The 15,303-nt window shown below is 40.9% G+C and overlaps 1 protein-coding gene across 1 annotated transcript in view; it reads left to right on the top strand.

The window, feature by feature from the left end:
• NTRK3 (neurotrophic receptor tyrosine kinase 3) overlaps nucleotides 1-14,794 on the top strand; it is a 379,212-nt gene extending 364,418 nt beyond the window's left edge. Inside the window, exons 16-17 of the mRNA XM_035024094.1 lie at nucleotides 9,507-9,665; nucleotides 12,735-14,794. Coding sequence (XP_034879985.1) covers nucleotides 9,507-9,665; nucleotides 12,735-12,920 — 345 coding nt within the window. The 3' untranslated portion in view covers nucleotides 12,921-14,794. The remainder of the gene's footprint in view (nucleotides 1-9,506; nucleotides 9,666-12,734) is intronic.
• Nucleotides 14,795-15,303: the final 509 nt, after the last annotated feature.

The following is a 15,303-nucleotide window of genomic DNA, read 5'->3' as shown; positions in this document are numbered from 1 at the left end:
ATTTAATTTTTAATGTCTGATAACCATTAGTTCCTAGATGGTCACAGTTTTGGGATTGAGTTATCATTACAGTTATTAGCAATACATAGACGTAGGCAGCAGATCAAAATAATGCATTTATAGCACAACTTTGATGAATACGAATGATAAGAAGTATGAGATTTTTGGAAATGCATCTCTTATATTTTTCCATTAGTCCATAATGAATATTATTTATTGCTAAAGTAAGGAAGGTTCAGGATCAATTCTATTCCTGTTTTTTATTTATATAACTCTAAGAACTGAGAAACGTTATTTACACTAAACTAATAGATGGAAAGGAAGGAGTTTTGTTGTTGCAATGTGACTCAATTCTTTGAACTGTTGTTAGGCCTTTTGCCGAAAATCCCATATTGGCCTCTTTTTTTTTTTTTTTTTAAGATTTTATTTATTTGACAGAGAGAGACACAGTGAGAGAGGAAACACAAGCCGGGGCAAAGGGAGAGGGAGAAGCAGGCTTCCCGCCGAGCAGGGAGCCCGATGCGGGGCTTGATCCCAGGACCCTGGGATCATGACCTGAGCCGAAGGCAGATGTTTAATGACTAAACCACCCAGGCTCCCCTCTCATATTGGCCCCTTATCAAAATTTCTTTTTAATCTCCACTTAGCTGATCATTCTTTTAGGTCTGTCCCCCTTCAATCGTTTGAAAAGAATTGGAAACGACTCAACGCCGAAAGGATTTACTTTCCAGCCACTAGAGACGTTCATTTTCAACACCACTACTAGCATTTCATAGTGTTTATTCGTTTGTACTCAGTAGGTTTTCTCCCCTGAGATTTAGGATGAACGAGAGTCTTGTATTTCCTGTGGAGGTGGCAAGTGCGCATGTGTGTGTGGGCACAGTTGGGAAGGGGGATTGCTGGGCCACAGTGGGTGCTCAGTCAATGTTAGAAAAAAAAATCCATATGGAGGTTTAGGATCAGTGAAATCCTTCAATGCTTTCCTTGCCTGGGTACCCATTGGAAAAACTTCATGTGTCTCCAAAGTTATGTGGATCCTGCATTGGAACCACTTCAATGGGCACTGCAGACATCTCTGCATGTTACACTGAATAGGAATTCTAGGCTATTATTCTTTATGGGGTGAGGAGTCACCCGAGCTATACGTAAAAAGTGCACCTTCCCTATTGACAATAACAAAAGGGTGGAAACACTTGAGTCCTATCAGTTGGGGGCTGGCTAGACGAACTGTGGCATGGTCATGCTCGGTGGGGTCCGAGAGAGCTGTAAAAGGAACAAGCACCCCAGCAAACAAGAGTAAAGTACACAACAGGTATGTTACTTTTATCTAAGAGAATGAAGAAAATGAATATAACCTGTATTTTCTTATGTTTAAAGCGATGGAAGAATAAACTAAAATCAAACCAAAAAAAAAAAAATGGTTACCTGTAGGGAAGGAGGAGATCACGATGGGGAGAGTGGACAGAGATGGTATCAGACTTGGATCTGGTGTACTTTGTTGGTTTTAGCTTTGAAACCATGGGACAGTTTTCACATCATTATAAACATTTAAATTTGTAGAATTAAACCAATTCTTCAAAATAAAAAGCAAAATGAAACACATAAGCCTAACTATATATTAAGTATATTATATGTATTTTATAAACATATGTTAGGATAAAGCAACTACATAATACTACTAATTTAGGACTCAAGATTTTCAGCGTAAGGAAAAATACTGATATAAAATCAAAGAGGTTAAGTAAAAGCTCTGTAATCCTAAATTTGAGTTGGAAAAATCAATATGAACTCATAATGTGTTTTCTTTTAAAAGTTTCTCCTAGCTACTTCCATTATAAACACCTAGAAATAATGACCATCCCAATAGCAATGAACACTCCTGGCATCCATAGTGTAGTCTCTAAATATCCCATTGTCCACCCAAAGGATCCAGGGCTCCTTGGAGAAATGGCCGCTTCTAGGGCTGGGGCAACAAAAGTACAAGATGAGCCTATAATATTTTTTCATGTCAGAAGCCTACCTCCCCCCCCACCCCCACACACAAACACACACATACAGGAGTTAATAATACTTCTCAGAATCAAACCAAACCAAACCAAACCAAACCAAACCAAACCAAACCAAACCAAACCTCTTATTGGTCATCTTTGGAGGATGCTAAGGAATGAATTCATTATTCTGAGCACTAATAAATAAAGGGAGAGGGCCAGGCATTTCCCATATGAAGTGTTGTCCGTATAATCAAATAGTTAATGAGGGAACTTTTTCACTTATAGAAGATTTCCAGCAAGTGTATGCAGAGGGGATGCTAGAATTAGAATGCCACCCTTCCGTAGCCGCTAATGGAATATTGGGTCTGGGCAGTAATCATCAGGGCCTGCTAATGCCTTAGGTGAAAAAGAATGTTATGATGGATGACCAGGCTGACAACACGGGGATCCATGAAAATACCGGTGGTGGAAGATGGTATCCAAGGTAGTGTAACCCAAAGATCTCCAAGTACTTATTTTCTTTCCAGAATCATTTCTTAGAATTTTTGCCTTTTTCCTGTATGTTTCCTGTTTCAAAGCTCAGCCTTCAGGACTTTAATGTAATACAAGAGTTTGGATCATTAGCTAGTATTTCTCAGGCAGTGGCTAGGCAAGTTACCTTATTTTCATCTGTGAAATGGGGATAATAGGGAATTCGATCATATAGGATGGGATGGGATTAAATGAGGGATGTGTGACTGGTACTCAGTGTGCATTCATTGGCATTATTCTTTTTTTTATATATTTTATTTATTTATTTGACAGAGAGAGACACAGTGAGAGAGGGAACACAAGCAGGGGGGAGTGGGAAAGGGAGAAGCAGGCCTCCTGCCGAGCAGGGAGCCTGATGCGGGGCTTGATCCCAGGACCCTGAGATCATGACCTGAGCCGAAGGCAGACGCCTAAAGAATGAGCCACCCAGGTGCCCCTTCATTGGCATTATTCTTATGAAGATTATCATGTCAGCCCATCGCTTATCTGGTTAGGTTTTACCATGGGACTATTTGTCAATATTTCTTGTCAGTGAAGGATTTAACCACTAGCTTTCCCAGACTAGCTCTTTCTGATGTGGAAGAAGGATGTAGATTTTTTTTTCCTGGAGGAAAATCAGTGTAGGCTAGGTGATCTTTATGGGAATATAGAAACCAGGAAATGAGGTTTGTTATGCGACCCATGAGTGTGTAAGGACACACATAGTGAATAGTCATTGCACTTTATGTGTATACTTCTGCATTTAACAATACTCGGTGGGATTTTGCATACCTCATCTTACTTTAAGCAGGGGCATTGCTTGATTCCTATGTTGAAGATGACAAAATTGAAAAAGAGGTTGAGTGCTTGTCTAAGGTCACATCACAACCCAGCGCTTCTGAGTCCCAATTTATTTCTCTTTTTGTTATGTTACTGATCTCTTGAAATATTTTAGTCCACTTCCAGGGGAACACCTGATAAATTTCACCCACATTGGTGGTGAACATCTTGATAAAATTTTTCTTAGTGGGGTCCCTGTGGTCAGTTAATACCCTTCTAATACTTTTATTCCCAAACACTTAATCTCATCAAGGTTTACACCAGCACACTAGAATTACTCCCTCTTCGTAAATTTGGAGATTTCAGTCTGGAATACCTCTTCTGAATTAAGTATAAAATCATTTAATGAGGCAAACACCAGCATCAGTTTGGAGGAATCCATGACTTGAAATTTTTCATAAAGAGGAATGTTTCTGTATTTTATTTTTTTCACCAAGAAACCAGGTCAAATAAGCTATTCTACAAAATTCTATCACAACCGTACTTTTTCTTTACAGAACATCATCTTTGATACAGAACTTACAGAAATTAGGTCCACTGGTTTTCCTTTACTCAGATGTTAACTTTTTTCCTTTTATAGTTTTTAAACATTTTAAATGTGACACATGATCATGATGAAATTATAAACAGCATAGAAATACATATAGTAAAAAGGTGGTATTTTCTCTTTGGTCAGTCCTCACTCTCATTTCCTTCTCCAGAGGAAGCATTAGTTTAATGACTGTATTTCTGGATCTTTTTCTACGCATTTACAGACTTATGCATTATTCCCTTTTAATGTATTTGCTTATGTAGACACATTTCTACATGAATTAGAATGCTAATATATATATTTTTAATGTCTTGTGTTTTCATTTAATGTATCCTAGACCTATTTACATATCACTACACTTACTCCACTATATTCCTTTTAACCACTACAAATATATGTATAATGATGGGCAAGTTGTTGCCCTTAAAAACAATGAAATAAGCAGCCCCTTCAACCAATTATTTTTGCTTATAGGAGCAAATATTTTCTAAGACTCCTAGAAGTAAAATTACTGAGTTAAAAGGCACTCAGCATCTTCAGTGTGGACAGACTCTGCCAAGCTGCCTGCACATAAGTTAGCAGTGACACCTGAGAATAACTCTATCCTCGTACATTTTCAAGCACTAGATATTATCAACCTTTTCAATTTTTCCCATATGACATTCAAAAATGTGTCTCTTCATTGTTTTAACTGGCATCTCTTCATATGTTTGTGCTCATTTGTAGCCCTTTTGTGGATCATCTGGTCTACCCTTTCCTCATCTTTTTTTTTTTTTTGGTCGGGTTGCTTTTTTAAAACTAAAGGAACACTTTATGATATATGGATTTTAATTCTTTGTTACATATATTGCAAATATTTCCTCTGTCATTTGTCTTTTAACTATACTTATTTTGTATTTTGCCATGCAAAAAGTGTTTGGTTTTTACAAGTTGTATCGCTAAAATCCTATCCTTTATGGCTTCTTGAACATGTGTCTTATTTAGGAAGGCCTTCTTCTCCTGAGTTATACAGATACTTTTCTAAGTTTTCTTCTAATATTATTATTGTTTTGTTTTTATGTTTAGCTCTTTAATCCATCTGGAAATGATTTTTGTATATGGTGTGAGGTAGGTATCTAAGTGTACTTTTCAAATGAATAGTTTCATTGTCCCAACACTGATTACTAACCCATCATTTCATATATTAAATTCTGATATTATACATGGGTCTGCCTCTGGACTCTATTTTGTTCCATTGATCAATGAAATTTGTCTATATCTATGCCAATAACACAGTGTGCTCATTCCTGTAGTTTGATAATATGTTTTGCAATCTGATAGAGTAAATCTCCCGTTATTCTATTTCAAATATATCTTTGTTTTTATCAAGTATTTATTCCTCTAGACAAATTTTGGTATCATCCTGTCAATTTCCATACATCATTCCATTGGGGTTTTTGTTTAGATTGTGTTGAATTTGCAGACTAATTTGAGGGAGGAATGAGAGATTTATGACATCAAGTCTTCCTATTCAAGGAAATGACATATCTTTCCATATATTAAGATCTTCTTTTATGTTTTCAATACTTTTCTTTAACTAGAACTTGTACATTTTCTGCTAAGGTTTATGCCTGGGAGTTATAATGTTTTTGTTGCTATTATACAAACAATCTTATTTTCCATTGAATTTGTTACTACTGGTATATAGGGATAGTTTGATTTTTGTAGGTTTATTTTATATCTGGGTGGTTTATTAAATTGTATAATGATTCTAATTGCTTTTTAGTTAAATACCTTGAATAAGTCTTAATCATATGCATGCAATGGTTTTTGACTCTTCCTTTTCAATGTTTCTACCTTGTTTTTATTTTTGCTTTATTGTATTGGCTAGGACCATCTCAATGGTATTGTGTAAAATCAGTGATAGAAGATACTTTTCTGTGCTTCTAAAGTTTTATTAGCATGTATAATAGTCAGTGTCTTAGATAAAGGAAGTTACCTTCTATTACTAATGAATTTGGGCATTTAATCAGGAAAATGTGTTGGAAAATTTTGGCATCTTTTGAAAGGATAGATTTTCTTCTACCACTTTAGTGAATTAAACACTAGATTTCTTAAGGCTGAGGCATTCTTGCATTTCTATTCTAAATCTTATTGAGTTATAATATGGAGTTCTTGTAATATCTTGCTGATTGAATATAATAATATTTTATTCATTAATGTTATGAATATAACAGATAATTTTACACATATATAGATAAAATATCTATAGCTGTACTCATGTATTTAAGGCTATATGCTATGTTTGACTGATTTTATCACCAGAAGTATTTAAATCACAGAAAGTCAATTGGGAAAGTTTCTAACTTTTTTATTTTTTATTTTTTGCTTTGGGAAAGTATAAATAGAGTAAAACATTTTAGTAGAACTTAATCCCAAAAATCATCTGGAGCTTGTACTTTTTTAATGTATAGAATTTTTACTATAATTTTAATTGTTTTTCTGTGTTTGAATTTTCTACTTCTCTCTGTTTTTCATTAATTTTTTCTAGTAAATCAGTTATGACAACTTTATTTTCAAATTCCTTGTTGTAATATTTTTAACATTTTACATTTGTCTCCTCTATGTCTTTTATTAACCTTGCCACAGGGTTATATTACTTTTAAAGAACTACCAATTAATTGTGTAGATAAGACTCCTTTTAATTTTTTTTCCCTTTTGGTTGGTTGTTTTGCTTTGCTTTCTTTTATACCAATTCCTCATTTTATCTTTATTATTTATTTCCTCTTTCTTTCTATTGTCATGTAGGTCTTTACTACCTTTGTTGTTGAATCATATTTTAATTTATTAACTATTTAAAAAATAAGTCCTTACATGTTATAATTTAAAAAATTACTTTAGCTATATTTCATAGGTTTCAATGAATGCAAATTTAATTATCATAATAAATAGTTTTACATTTAATTTTCAATTATTCCTTTACCAAATAGTTTTTTAATTGCCCAAAGGGAAACTTTAAAAAAAATTATTCTTTTGTTGTGAACTTCTATTTGGCACAGAAAATGTTTCTCATTTTTATTTTATGTTTACTGTGGTTTTTATCTTGGCATTTCAGCTTTCCTTTGAGGTATTATATGTGATTGGTTTTATAAATTGTTTCAGAGAATTGAAAATAATTTTCAACTTTTTAGGGAGGCTGAAAGACACACAATTGCAATACTCATATCTATCAATTAAAACTCATTATCTATATTTTTAAAATGTATCTTCATTTATCTTGTCTTCTTGACCTGTCCATTTGTGAAAGAAGTATTTTGGTTTTCCATTATAATGTTGGTTTTGTCAGTTTCCTTTGGTTTATATCCTGTTTTTAGTCTTTGTATTTTTGTTGCTATATTACTTGGAGCCTAATAATTCATAATTATCATAATGCTGAATTTTGCCATCTTGAAATATGATTTAAATTACTTTTTTCCTTTTAATTCTTGGCATTCTAAATTTTTTTCCACATGTTTTTAATTGTCAGCATTTTATGTATTCAATATTATACATTTAAATAATATATTGTGTATATCAAATATACATATTTAATATATATTAGTTTTTCCTTTTATTGTATTTTTGCATTCTTTCATTTTTAATATTTTCTGCTCTTTACACATGTCTTTTCTAAATAACACACATCTTGATTTTTTAACATAAATTTTCTCTTATTTAAGAGGCAGTATAACCCATTTGTATATAGTGTCTATATAATATACAAATTATTACAAAAATATTATTATTATCTTTGTATAAAAGACATAAATTATAGTACAAAGATATTATTTAAACTTCTTTTTCATATGTGCCTTCAACATCTTTAACCCATTCCTCTTTTTTGTCATCTTTTTGGTACTGGTTAGAGATTTTTGCTTTTCTTTTATAAAAACCGGTTTGGAAGCTATATGTACTATTTCTATTCTTCTAGGAGGCACTTAAAAATTTTAGCAAGCAAATTTAAATTGAAACTCTTGTAATCAAAAGTTGATGACTGTTTGTAAATTTGATTTCCCTCCCTAAAAGACAAAGCCTTTGCCAGGCTTTTAATGATTTCTCTTCCTATTCTTCTATGTACTTATGGCTGAAATTATCTGAAGGTTTCATTCCAGAGAAGTAGTGTTAATAATAGCAGTCGTAGTACTCTTAGCATTATTAGTATTATTATTTACTTTACGTCTCTATTTTACAAGAAGACTTTATTAGTAATTGTATTACATTTTACTACCAAATTAGCAACCGCCATTTAGATTTAAATTGTGTTTTTGTGACTTATACACTCTACTTTATTTGTTATGTTCCCAGTCATTGTCTATTTTAGATTCTTTTTTTCTGTTTCTCTGGAGCAATCCTCAATTAATTTTTGCTCCTTTATTTTCTGAAAAGCTATGAGTGGTTAACTTTCTGAGTCTTTGCTTGTCTGAAAGAAACCCCTTCATTTGTCTTTACACATGACACAGAGCTGTCTTGATTATAAAAATCCCAGGTTGAAAACAGCTTCCATACATCCTTATCATCATTTATCTTCTAAAATATTTCAAGTGGATAAGGCAAATATCATTTTCCTTTTTAGAAATAAGATTGCCCATTTTCCAATAAGTCATTCTTAAGTGTTCATTATCCTTATCCCCCCAACTGACCCACCATAGAGAACTTCTAATTAATAGTTTATCAGGGCATTTATAGAGAGCTGTTTCTATCAATGGCAAGCACTTTTCTAACAACAAAATTCTATGTATGAGCCAGAAGTTCCCATTTCTGATGTTCTATTTGCTAATGATACAGTGAGTTCCTGAGTTTTAAAACATGCTGTGAATTTTCTTCCACTTATGCTAATACCTCTAGCCTGCTGGGCTGTGAGGATTTCCCTAATGTTTTCTCAGGAAAGGGTACCCTGAATGTCAGTCACTTCCTCTCATCCTTGACTGTCAGATCTGTAGACCCACAGATGGGTCTCCGTAGGCTATTTTAAAAGAGACTTTTCTCACTGGCCTTTGAGATGTTACTAAGAACTGTCGTAAATTCTCTTTCGGTCGACCTGATTTCTTATGAGCCTGTGGTCTTCCATACATTTGGAACTTCCCTGTTCCCTTCACTTGAAACACTGAGACATAAGGTACAGTGAGAAATTCAGGATTGTCAGATAGAAGGTAAAGTCATGGTTCTACAGATTAGATGCACTTGGATAATACTGTGCTTTAACCACCTGGGCCAAGGAGTCCAACCTGGTGTCTAAAAATACTCAGGTACTTGATGGCCTCCCTCATTGATTCTGCTGACTTCCCTCTGGACCTCCTTTCAAGGCTAGGTTCACTGTAGTACCAGATTCTAAAACCTCTCCCACCCCAAATCATCTTGCGATCTTTCTTTGTACTCCATGCCGAGGAACCCACCTTCCCTTAGGGATTATCTCTCATTGCTACTCTAGCTGCCTCCAGTATTGTAGATCAGTACCTCCACTGAGACTCTGACACCATTTGCATCAAGTTCAGGTTGTGGCTATCATAGAATAAGAGGCATCGAGTGCGCATCTACTTACGAAGAGTGCAGACAGGCAATGACCGATTCTAGCCATCTGGTCACTCTGTGTGTGCCTCTGTCTTGATCCCTTTTAGGTGGGAGGACACACCATGCTCCCCATCCGTTGGATGCCCCCTGAAAGCATCATGTACCGGAAGTTCACTACGGAGAGTGACGTGTGGAGCTTTGGGGTGATCCTTTGGGAGATCTTCACCTATGGAAAGCAACCGTGGTTCCAGCTCTCAAACACAGAGGTACAGAAGGGGGGTAGAGGGGAACCTCCATTTGGGGGAAGGCTGATAGGAGTTATCTTGGGCCAGGATTAGACCTAGTATACAAAACATGAGGCGGTGTTTGGAGCTAGCAGGGCAAATATAGGTATAAGCAAGAGAGGAGAGCTTCTTAGTAGGAGAAACATTAGAGCTGTAGGAAGTGTGGTGTAATTGTCAAGAGAGCATGAAATCAGATGTCTAAATGGAGATGCGAGTCCCAGTCCTGTTTGTGCTGCGACACTTAAAAATCACAAACTTCTCCCTAAGACGGAACATGAAAACAAAGAACAACTCTGAGTTTTTCAATTGTGCCATCTTGTGGAAACACCCAAAGAGTCTGGATTCCCAAAGGTTTTAGGCCTGCCAGGCCTGGGATGGGCAGAGGATGGTGGATGGGGAAGGCACGTTTCACATTATTGATAGAGCTGTGTGTGGACCTCCAGGAATAAAAGCGCTCATCAGAGAAAACAACATCATCATAATTAACACATTATATGCTTTTATAATTTTGATTTATAATAATAATAATAAAAATTCCAGCAATCAAATTTTCACAATAGCTAACATTTAGTGCCAGGTACTTTTCTAAGGACTTTAACTGTATTAACTCAGTACTTTCCACACGAATACCTGTTGAGATTCAGGGCAAAGGGAAGGGAACTGCTTGGAGTTCTGGAGAGGACTGGCCAGAGACTCAGATGGGAGCTTCTGCAGCATGGAGAAGGCATGGGCCATAGCCACAGGACTCCTGCCTCCAAAGCCAGTCAGGATGGTTCTCATTTATGTCTGACCAGACTCATGTTGCCCTGGAGAATAGTTAATAGACAGTAATGGTCTTGGATTCCCAACCAAGCAGACGTATAAGAGATTGCAATTTATTTTTATGGTCTCCTGTTTTCTATGAAAACATGAACACAAGGGCCTTTTAATATTGCAATCTTATCTGAATATTTGAGAAAGTATCTTTGTCTTTGAGAACTGTATTCCTCTTTGCTTTCTTGTTCCCTAACCGGTGAGTTTCAGAGACCAAAAAGAAGACACTTCTTTAAATCTGTAGTACCTCATCAATCACAAGCTGAATGAGTCTTGACCACATTTCCCAAAGTAGGACAAAACATTTTAATGACCTTAAAAAAAAAAAAGAGTGTATATCAGAACCCGTTTGTTGCAGTGTTTTAGCTGTTTTCTTGGGGTGTGGGATTGGTAGTAAACACACACATACATACACGCAAGCGTGCTCGCACGTCCATGCATGCATGCGTATACCTACCCACGTACATGCACGTACATACTCCTGCACAAACATGTGTGCACGTGAGTATACGCAGCCCGAGCACAGCCTCCCATGTAGTTTCGTGGCCCCAGTGAAGAGGGGATGTGCGTGGAGGGTGCTTGTGGTATCAGGAGTAGATTTGGCCTGGAGACCCAAGCCAGCTCATGGTGGCCAACAAGGTGTTTCTAATCATTTCTAACACAGTTTGGTGAGGTGTTGGCCTGGAAGGTGGGCTTTCTGCCCCCAGCCACCTGTCCCACTCCACAGCCCAGAGCAGCCAAGTACTGTTAGTCACTGATCATGGGTTTCTTTATGGAGGTTGACAACCCAGTGAGCCCACACTGGAGGAGACACTAGCGAGGGCTTTTGATCGTAGCATTAACAGCTGCTGCAGTTTGAGCCGAGTCCCTTTTCGTGGAGGTGAAGGTAATGGAGTGGGGAAACAGGGCTCTAATAACGGAGAACCTGAGTAGCTGGAGACCGATTGGGCTGGCACAGAAACAAGCCTCTTGGGCCGGCATTGACGCCGGAGTGAATCGGACCAGGAAAGTGTTGACACATCGGGCAGGGGCTTGACACGCTGTCCTTGGGTCAGAGTGACATGAGACAACACCCCAGACAGGGCGCTGTTGGGGGCAGCATGAGGAGATAAAGGAGACAAAAGGCACTTCTCTTGCCGAACTAAACACAGACTCATGGGGGCAAAGACACTGGAGGCACTCAATTGGACCTGAGTCCGTGTATTTTCTCATTACAACCCATCTCTGAACGAGGAAGCTGGAGTTTGGGGCAAGTTGCCCAAGGTTTCATAGTGATCGAGTTAGGGAGACATTAAAAACCAATCCAAGACCAGGAAGATGAAAACGTGAAAAGTCACATGTTCAATGTCAGCAAAGAAGTGCCTTTGAGAAATTGGAAATGAACCACAGATTACAGGCTTGGTCCTTACATGGCCAGCTGGGGTTGGTCCAGCCCTACATTATTTGTTTTCTTCCTACTCCTCCTTAGGGCCTCCCCTGTGGTATGTCAGGCCATGCTTTGTGTCCTTGGCTTCATTTGGGCCTTATGACTATGCAGGAGGCACACATTGGATCCCCCTCTTCTAGATGAGGGTGCTGAGGTCAGGTTCACTGACTTGTGCTGGCCACAGAGCTGGGCGGTGGTGAATCGAGCAGTAGTCCTGATGTGAAGGGCTTTAACAGAAGCCAAATACATGGGTTAGTGCAAAGAGCAGGGGAGGAGGGGCCTTGCTGAGAAAGGGAACCACATGGCAGCATAGAGGGAAGCTATGCACAGAGGCTGGGAGCTGCAGGGGAGCTGGCCCGGAGATGGGAGCTAAGGGGAGCGAGGCATGGAGGGGCCAGATGGTGCAGAGTTCCTTCAAGGGGGTCTCAAAGTCACCCAGGCTCATAAGAGGGGAGGGACAGGTCAGATGCCAATCCCCACTGCCAAGTGGCAATGAATCGTGCGGCATCCAGATGAGATTCAGGACTAGAGAGGAGGAGTCAAGTAAAGGCTAGAGTGCATGGGGGAGTCCGTGAAGGCCTGGCCCAAGAGGTGGGTCACAAAGGGCAATGGTGGGCACGGCCAGCCGGCAGCCTGCCCAGGACAGATGAGAGACTCTGTGCTGTCTCCATCCAGCCTTCAGCCTGTGCAGGTGGGCACCCCAGCTCCGCACTGAAGCTCCTTCATGAAGTCGCCGCCTGCTGCTGGGTGGGAGCCCCAGGGCCCAGGGGGGCTTTGGATGTTAATGTCCTGGTTCTTCTCATTATTTTCAGGTCATCGAGTGCATCACCCAAGGTCGTGTGCTGGAGCGGCCCCGGGTCTGCCCCAAAGAGGTGTACGATGTCATGCTAGGGTGCTGGCAGAGGGAGCCCCAGCAGCGGCTCAACATCAAGGAGATCTACAAAGTCCTCCATGCTTTGGGGAAAGCCGCCCCCATCTACCTGGACATCCTCGGCTAGCGGCGGCTGGCAGTCACGGACGCATACTCTGTGGCTTCCCTCTCCTGGCCTCACATCGCCCCTCGTCCACCTCACACTCCTTTCTTCCATCCTGACTGAAGCGAACATCTTCATATAAACTCAAGTGCCTGCTACACATACAACACTGAAAAAAAAAAGTGAAAGAAAAAACCCTGTAAGGCAGTTTGGCGAATATATATATATATACATATATATATTTATATATCTATCTATCTATATCCACAGAGAGATACCTTCTCTAATACAGAGAGAAACTGCTGATACAGAAACCATAAGACTGTAACAACAACTCAGAAAATCTTAAATCTTATGAACACAAATGGAAGTTCCCTTTGACTGAAGCTGGGGCCCGTGGATCTCCGGCTCCAGCTTTTCGGGGCCGAAGACCTTGATGACGCAGAGACGGTCTTCACGCTGGGACCGGAGGAGATGGGGTGGAGTGCGAATCAGCGCCGTGCAGGTGATGACCTGCACAGGTGTGCTACCCCTCCCCCGCCCCCAAGGTCTGCACAGGTGCGTGGGCTGACCTCGTCCACTGCACTCAGGAGGCAGCAGGAAGTAACACCGGCCCCGGGGGCCTCTGGAATGCCTCACGTCTCCACTGACTATTGCTCCACGCCTTCCCCCTTTCCTCCGCTTCAAGACAATTCTCCAATTTGTCCGTTCTAGAAAGTAGAGTCCTGATGCTTTTGGAAGTCAATGAGGGCGTCTACCACTAAACACTGGACAAACGACGTGACCCAAAACCATGGTGACAGTGGACCACATCCGTCTTGGGTGTAAACCATGCTCAAGTTCCTTCCTCAGTTGGAAAAAGATGTGTCATCTATTCTCTGAACATCAAGAACTGGACGTTCTGGACTTAACCACAGAAGAAAAAGCTGAAATTTGACCCCTCCATGTCAAGGCACTGCCTCCCACCTTTTCCTCACTGGAAAGACTCCTTGGCCTCACCTCCCACATTCAGGCCTTTGGGGGAATTTGGGGGCATAGCGAACACCTCCCATGTTGCCTGTGAATGTGGACACAGCAGGGTTCCAATAGCAGGAGACTTCGTTCCTCGTAGGTCATTATAGGATGTGCCCCTCTGTGTCATCTGTTTCTCATCCTGCCTGCCCTAGATCCTCAGCCCCGATCTTCTGGGCCTTTCGCACGTCCCAGGGAAACCTCACTGCCAAGGAAGGAAGCCAGGACTAGAGACGGTGTGGGGCAGTGCTTGTTTTGGAGAGCGAGGCCGTGGACTGGGCAGGAGCCGGCAGCGGAGAATCTATTTGGCACCTGCACTGGCCCCTTGGCATTCTCCTCACGTTTCCAGCCCCTGGAAGGATGGATGCATCTGCGTCTGAGCTTGCTGTGAACACTCAGGGGCTGAAAAATCGCTTTTGTGGGCTGGGGGTGGGGGAGGGGCCGAGGCTTCTCTGGGAGGCGTCCACGGTGGGGCCACAGCCGCAGGCTTGGCATCTTAATGAGGACGGAGCCCTAACTGGAGAGGGAGAATGAGGCTTCTGGGCTGGGGTCCTGGCCGCTGCTGTCGAGGCCCGTAACGGGCAGATCCCTGGGCCTCCCGGACACAGGACCATGAAATGCCCCTGGAAGGCAATGGCCTGGCCCCATGCAGCCCTCCTGCTGGAGAGAGGACAGGTCCCTCTCAGCTCACCCCAAGCACAGAGCTCCATAATGGACCGGCCTTTGCCCCCCGGGAGCCTCAGGGTGGGCAGGGGTTGGGGGGCTCTGGCCTGGGCCCTGCCCTACAGCGTGAGGGGCTGTGGGCGGCTTGAGCGGCCTGGTCAGCTGCAGCATGGGCATCCCTGTGGGGTTCAGGACTAAATCCTGTGTTTGTGGTTTTGCTTCCTTTTTTTTTTTTTTTTTTTTTTAAGACCAACAAATGTTTTTATTCAAATAGAAAAGAGCTGTGTTGGGACTGCCAGCCTCGGTTGGGAGTCGGGGATCAGTGAGGCCACTCAGCGGGGCCGGGAGGGGAGCCGGAGTTTGGTGTGGGTTTGGCCCTGTGCCGGCCTCCCAACCCTGAGGATTGTTGAGGAGAGCTCGGTGGATTGACCACATTAGAGGAACCCTTTGCTGTCCTACGGCCGTTTTCCCGCCTGTCTTTCTGCCTCGAGGCCCTGGATCTCTTCTGGGCCTGTTCTTGCAGGATGAGCTATGGACCCAGTCTAGTGTTGAGCAGGGTAGCGGAGGGAAGGCTGTCCATGGAGGGAGGGCCTTGAGGGGGAAGGGCCTTCTGGTTAGATGTGAGGCTCTAAGCAAAACAGACGCCGGAGAGTCTCCCCAACACAGACCCTGTGGAGCTTCCATCTCACAGGCTGTGTTTCTATGTCACGGTCACTGATAGGCTGGGAAGACG

Source organism: Mirounga leonina, unplaced genomic scaffold (assembly GCF_011800145.1).
Source record: "Mirounga leonina isolate KUSES-001 unplaced genomic scaffold, KU_Mleo_1.0 Mir_178, whole genome shotgun sequence".
Lineage (NCBI taxonomy): Eukaryota > Metazoa > Chordata > Mammalia > Carnivora > Phocidae > Mirounga > Mirounga leonina.
This window is presented reverse-complemented; position numbering and strand designations above follow the sequence as displayed.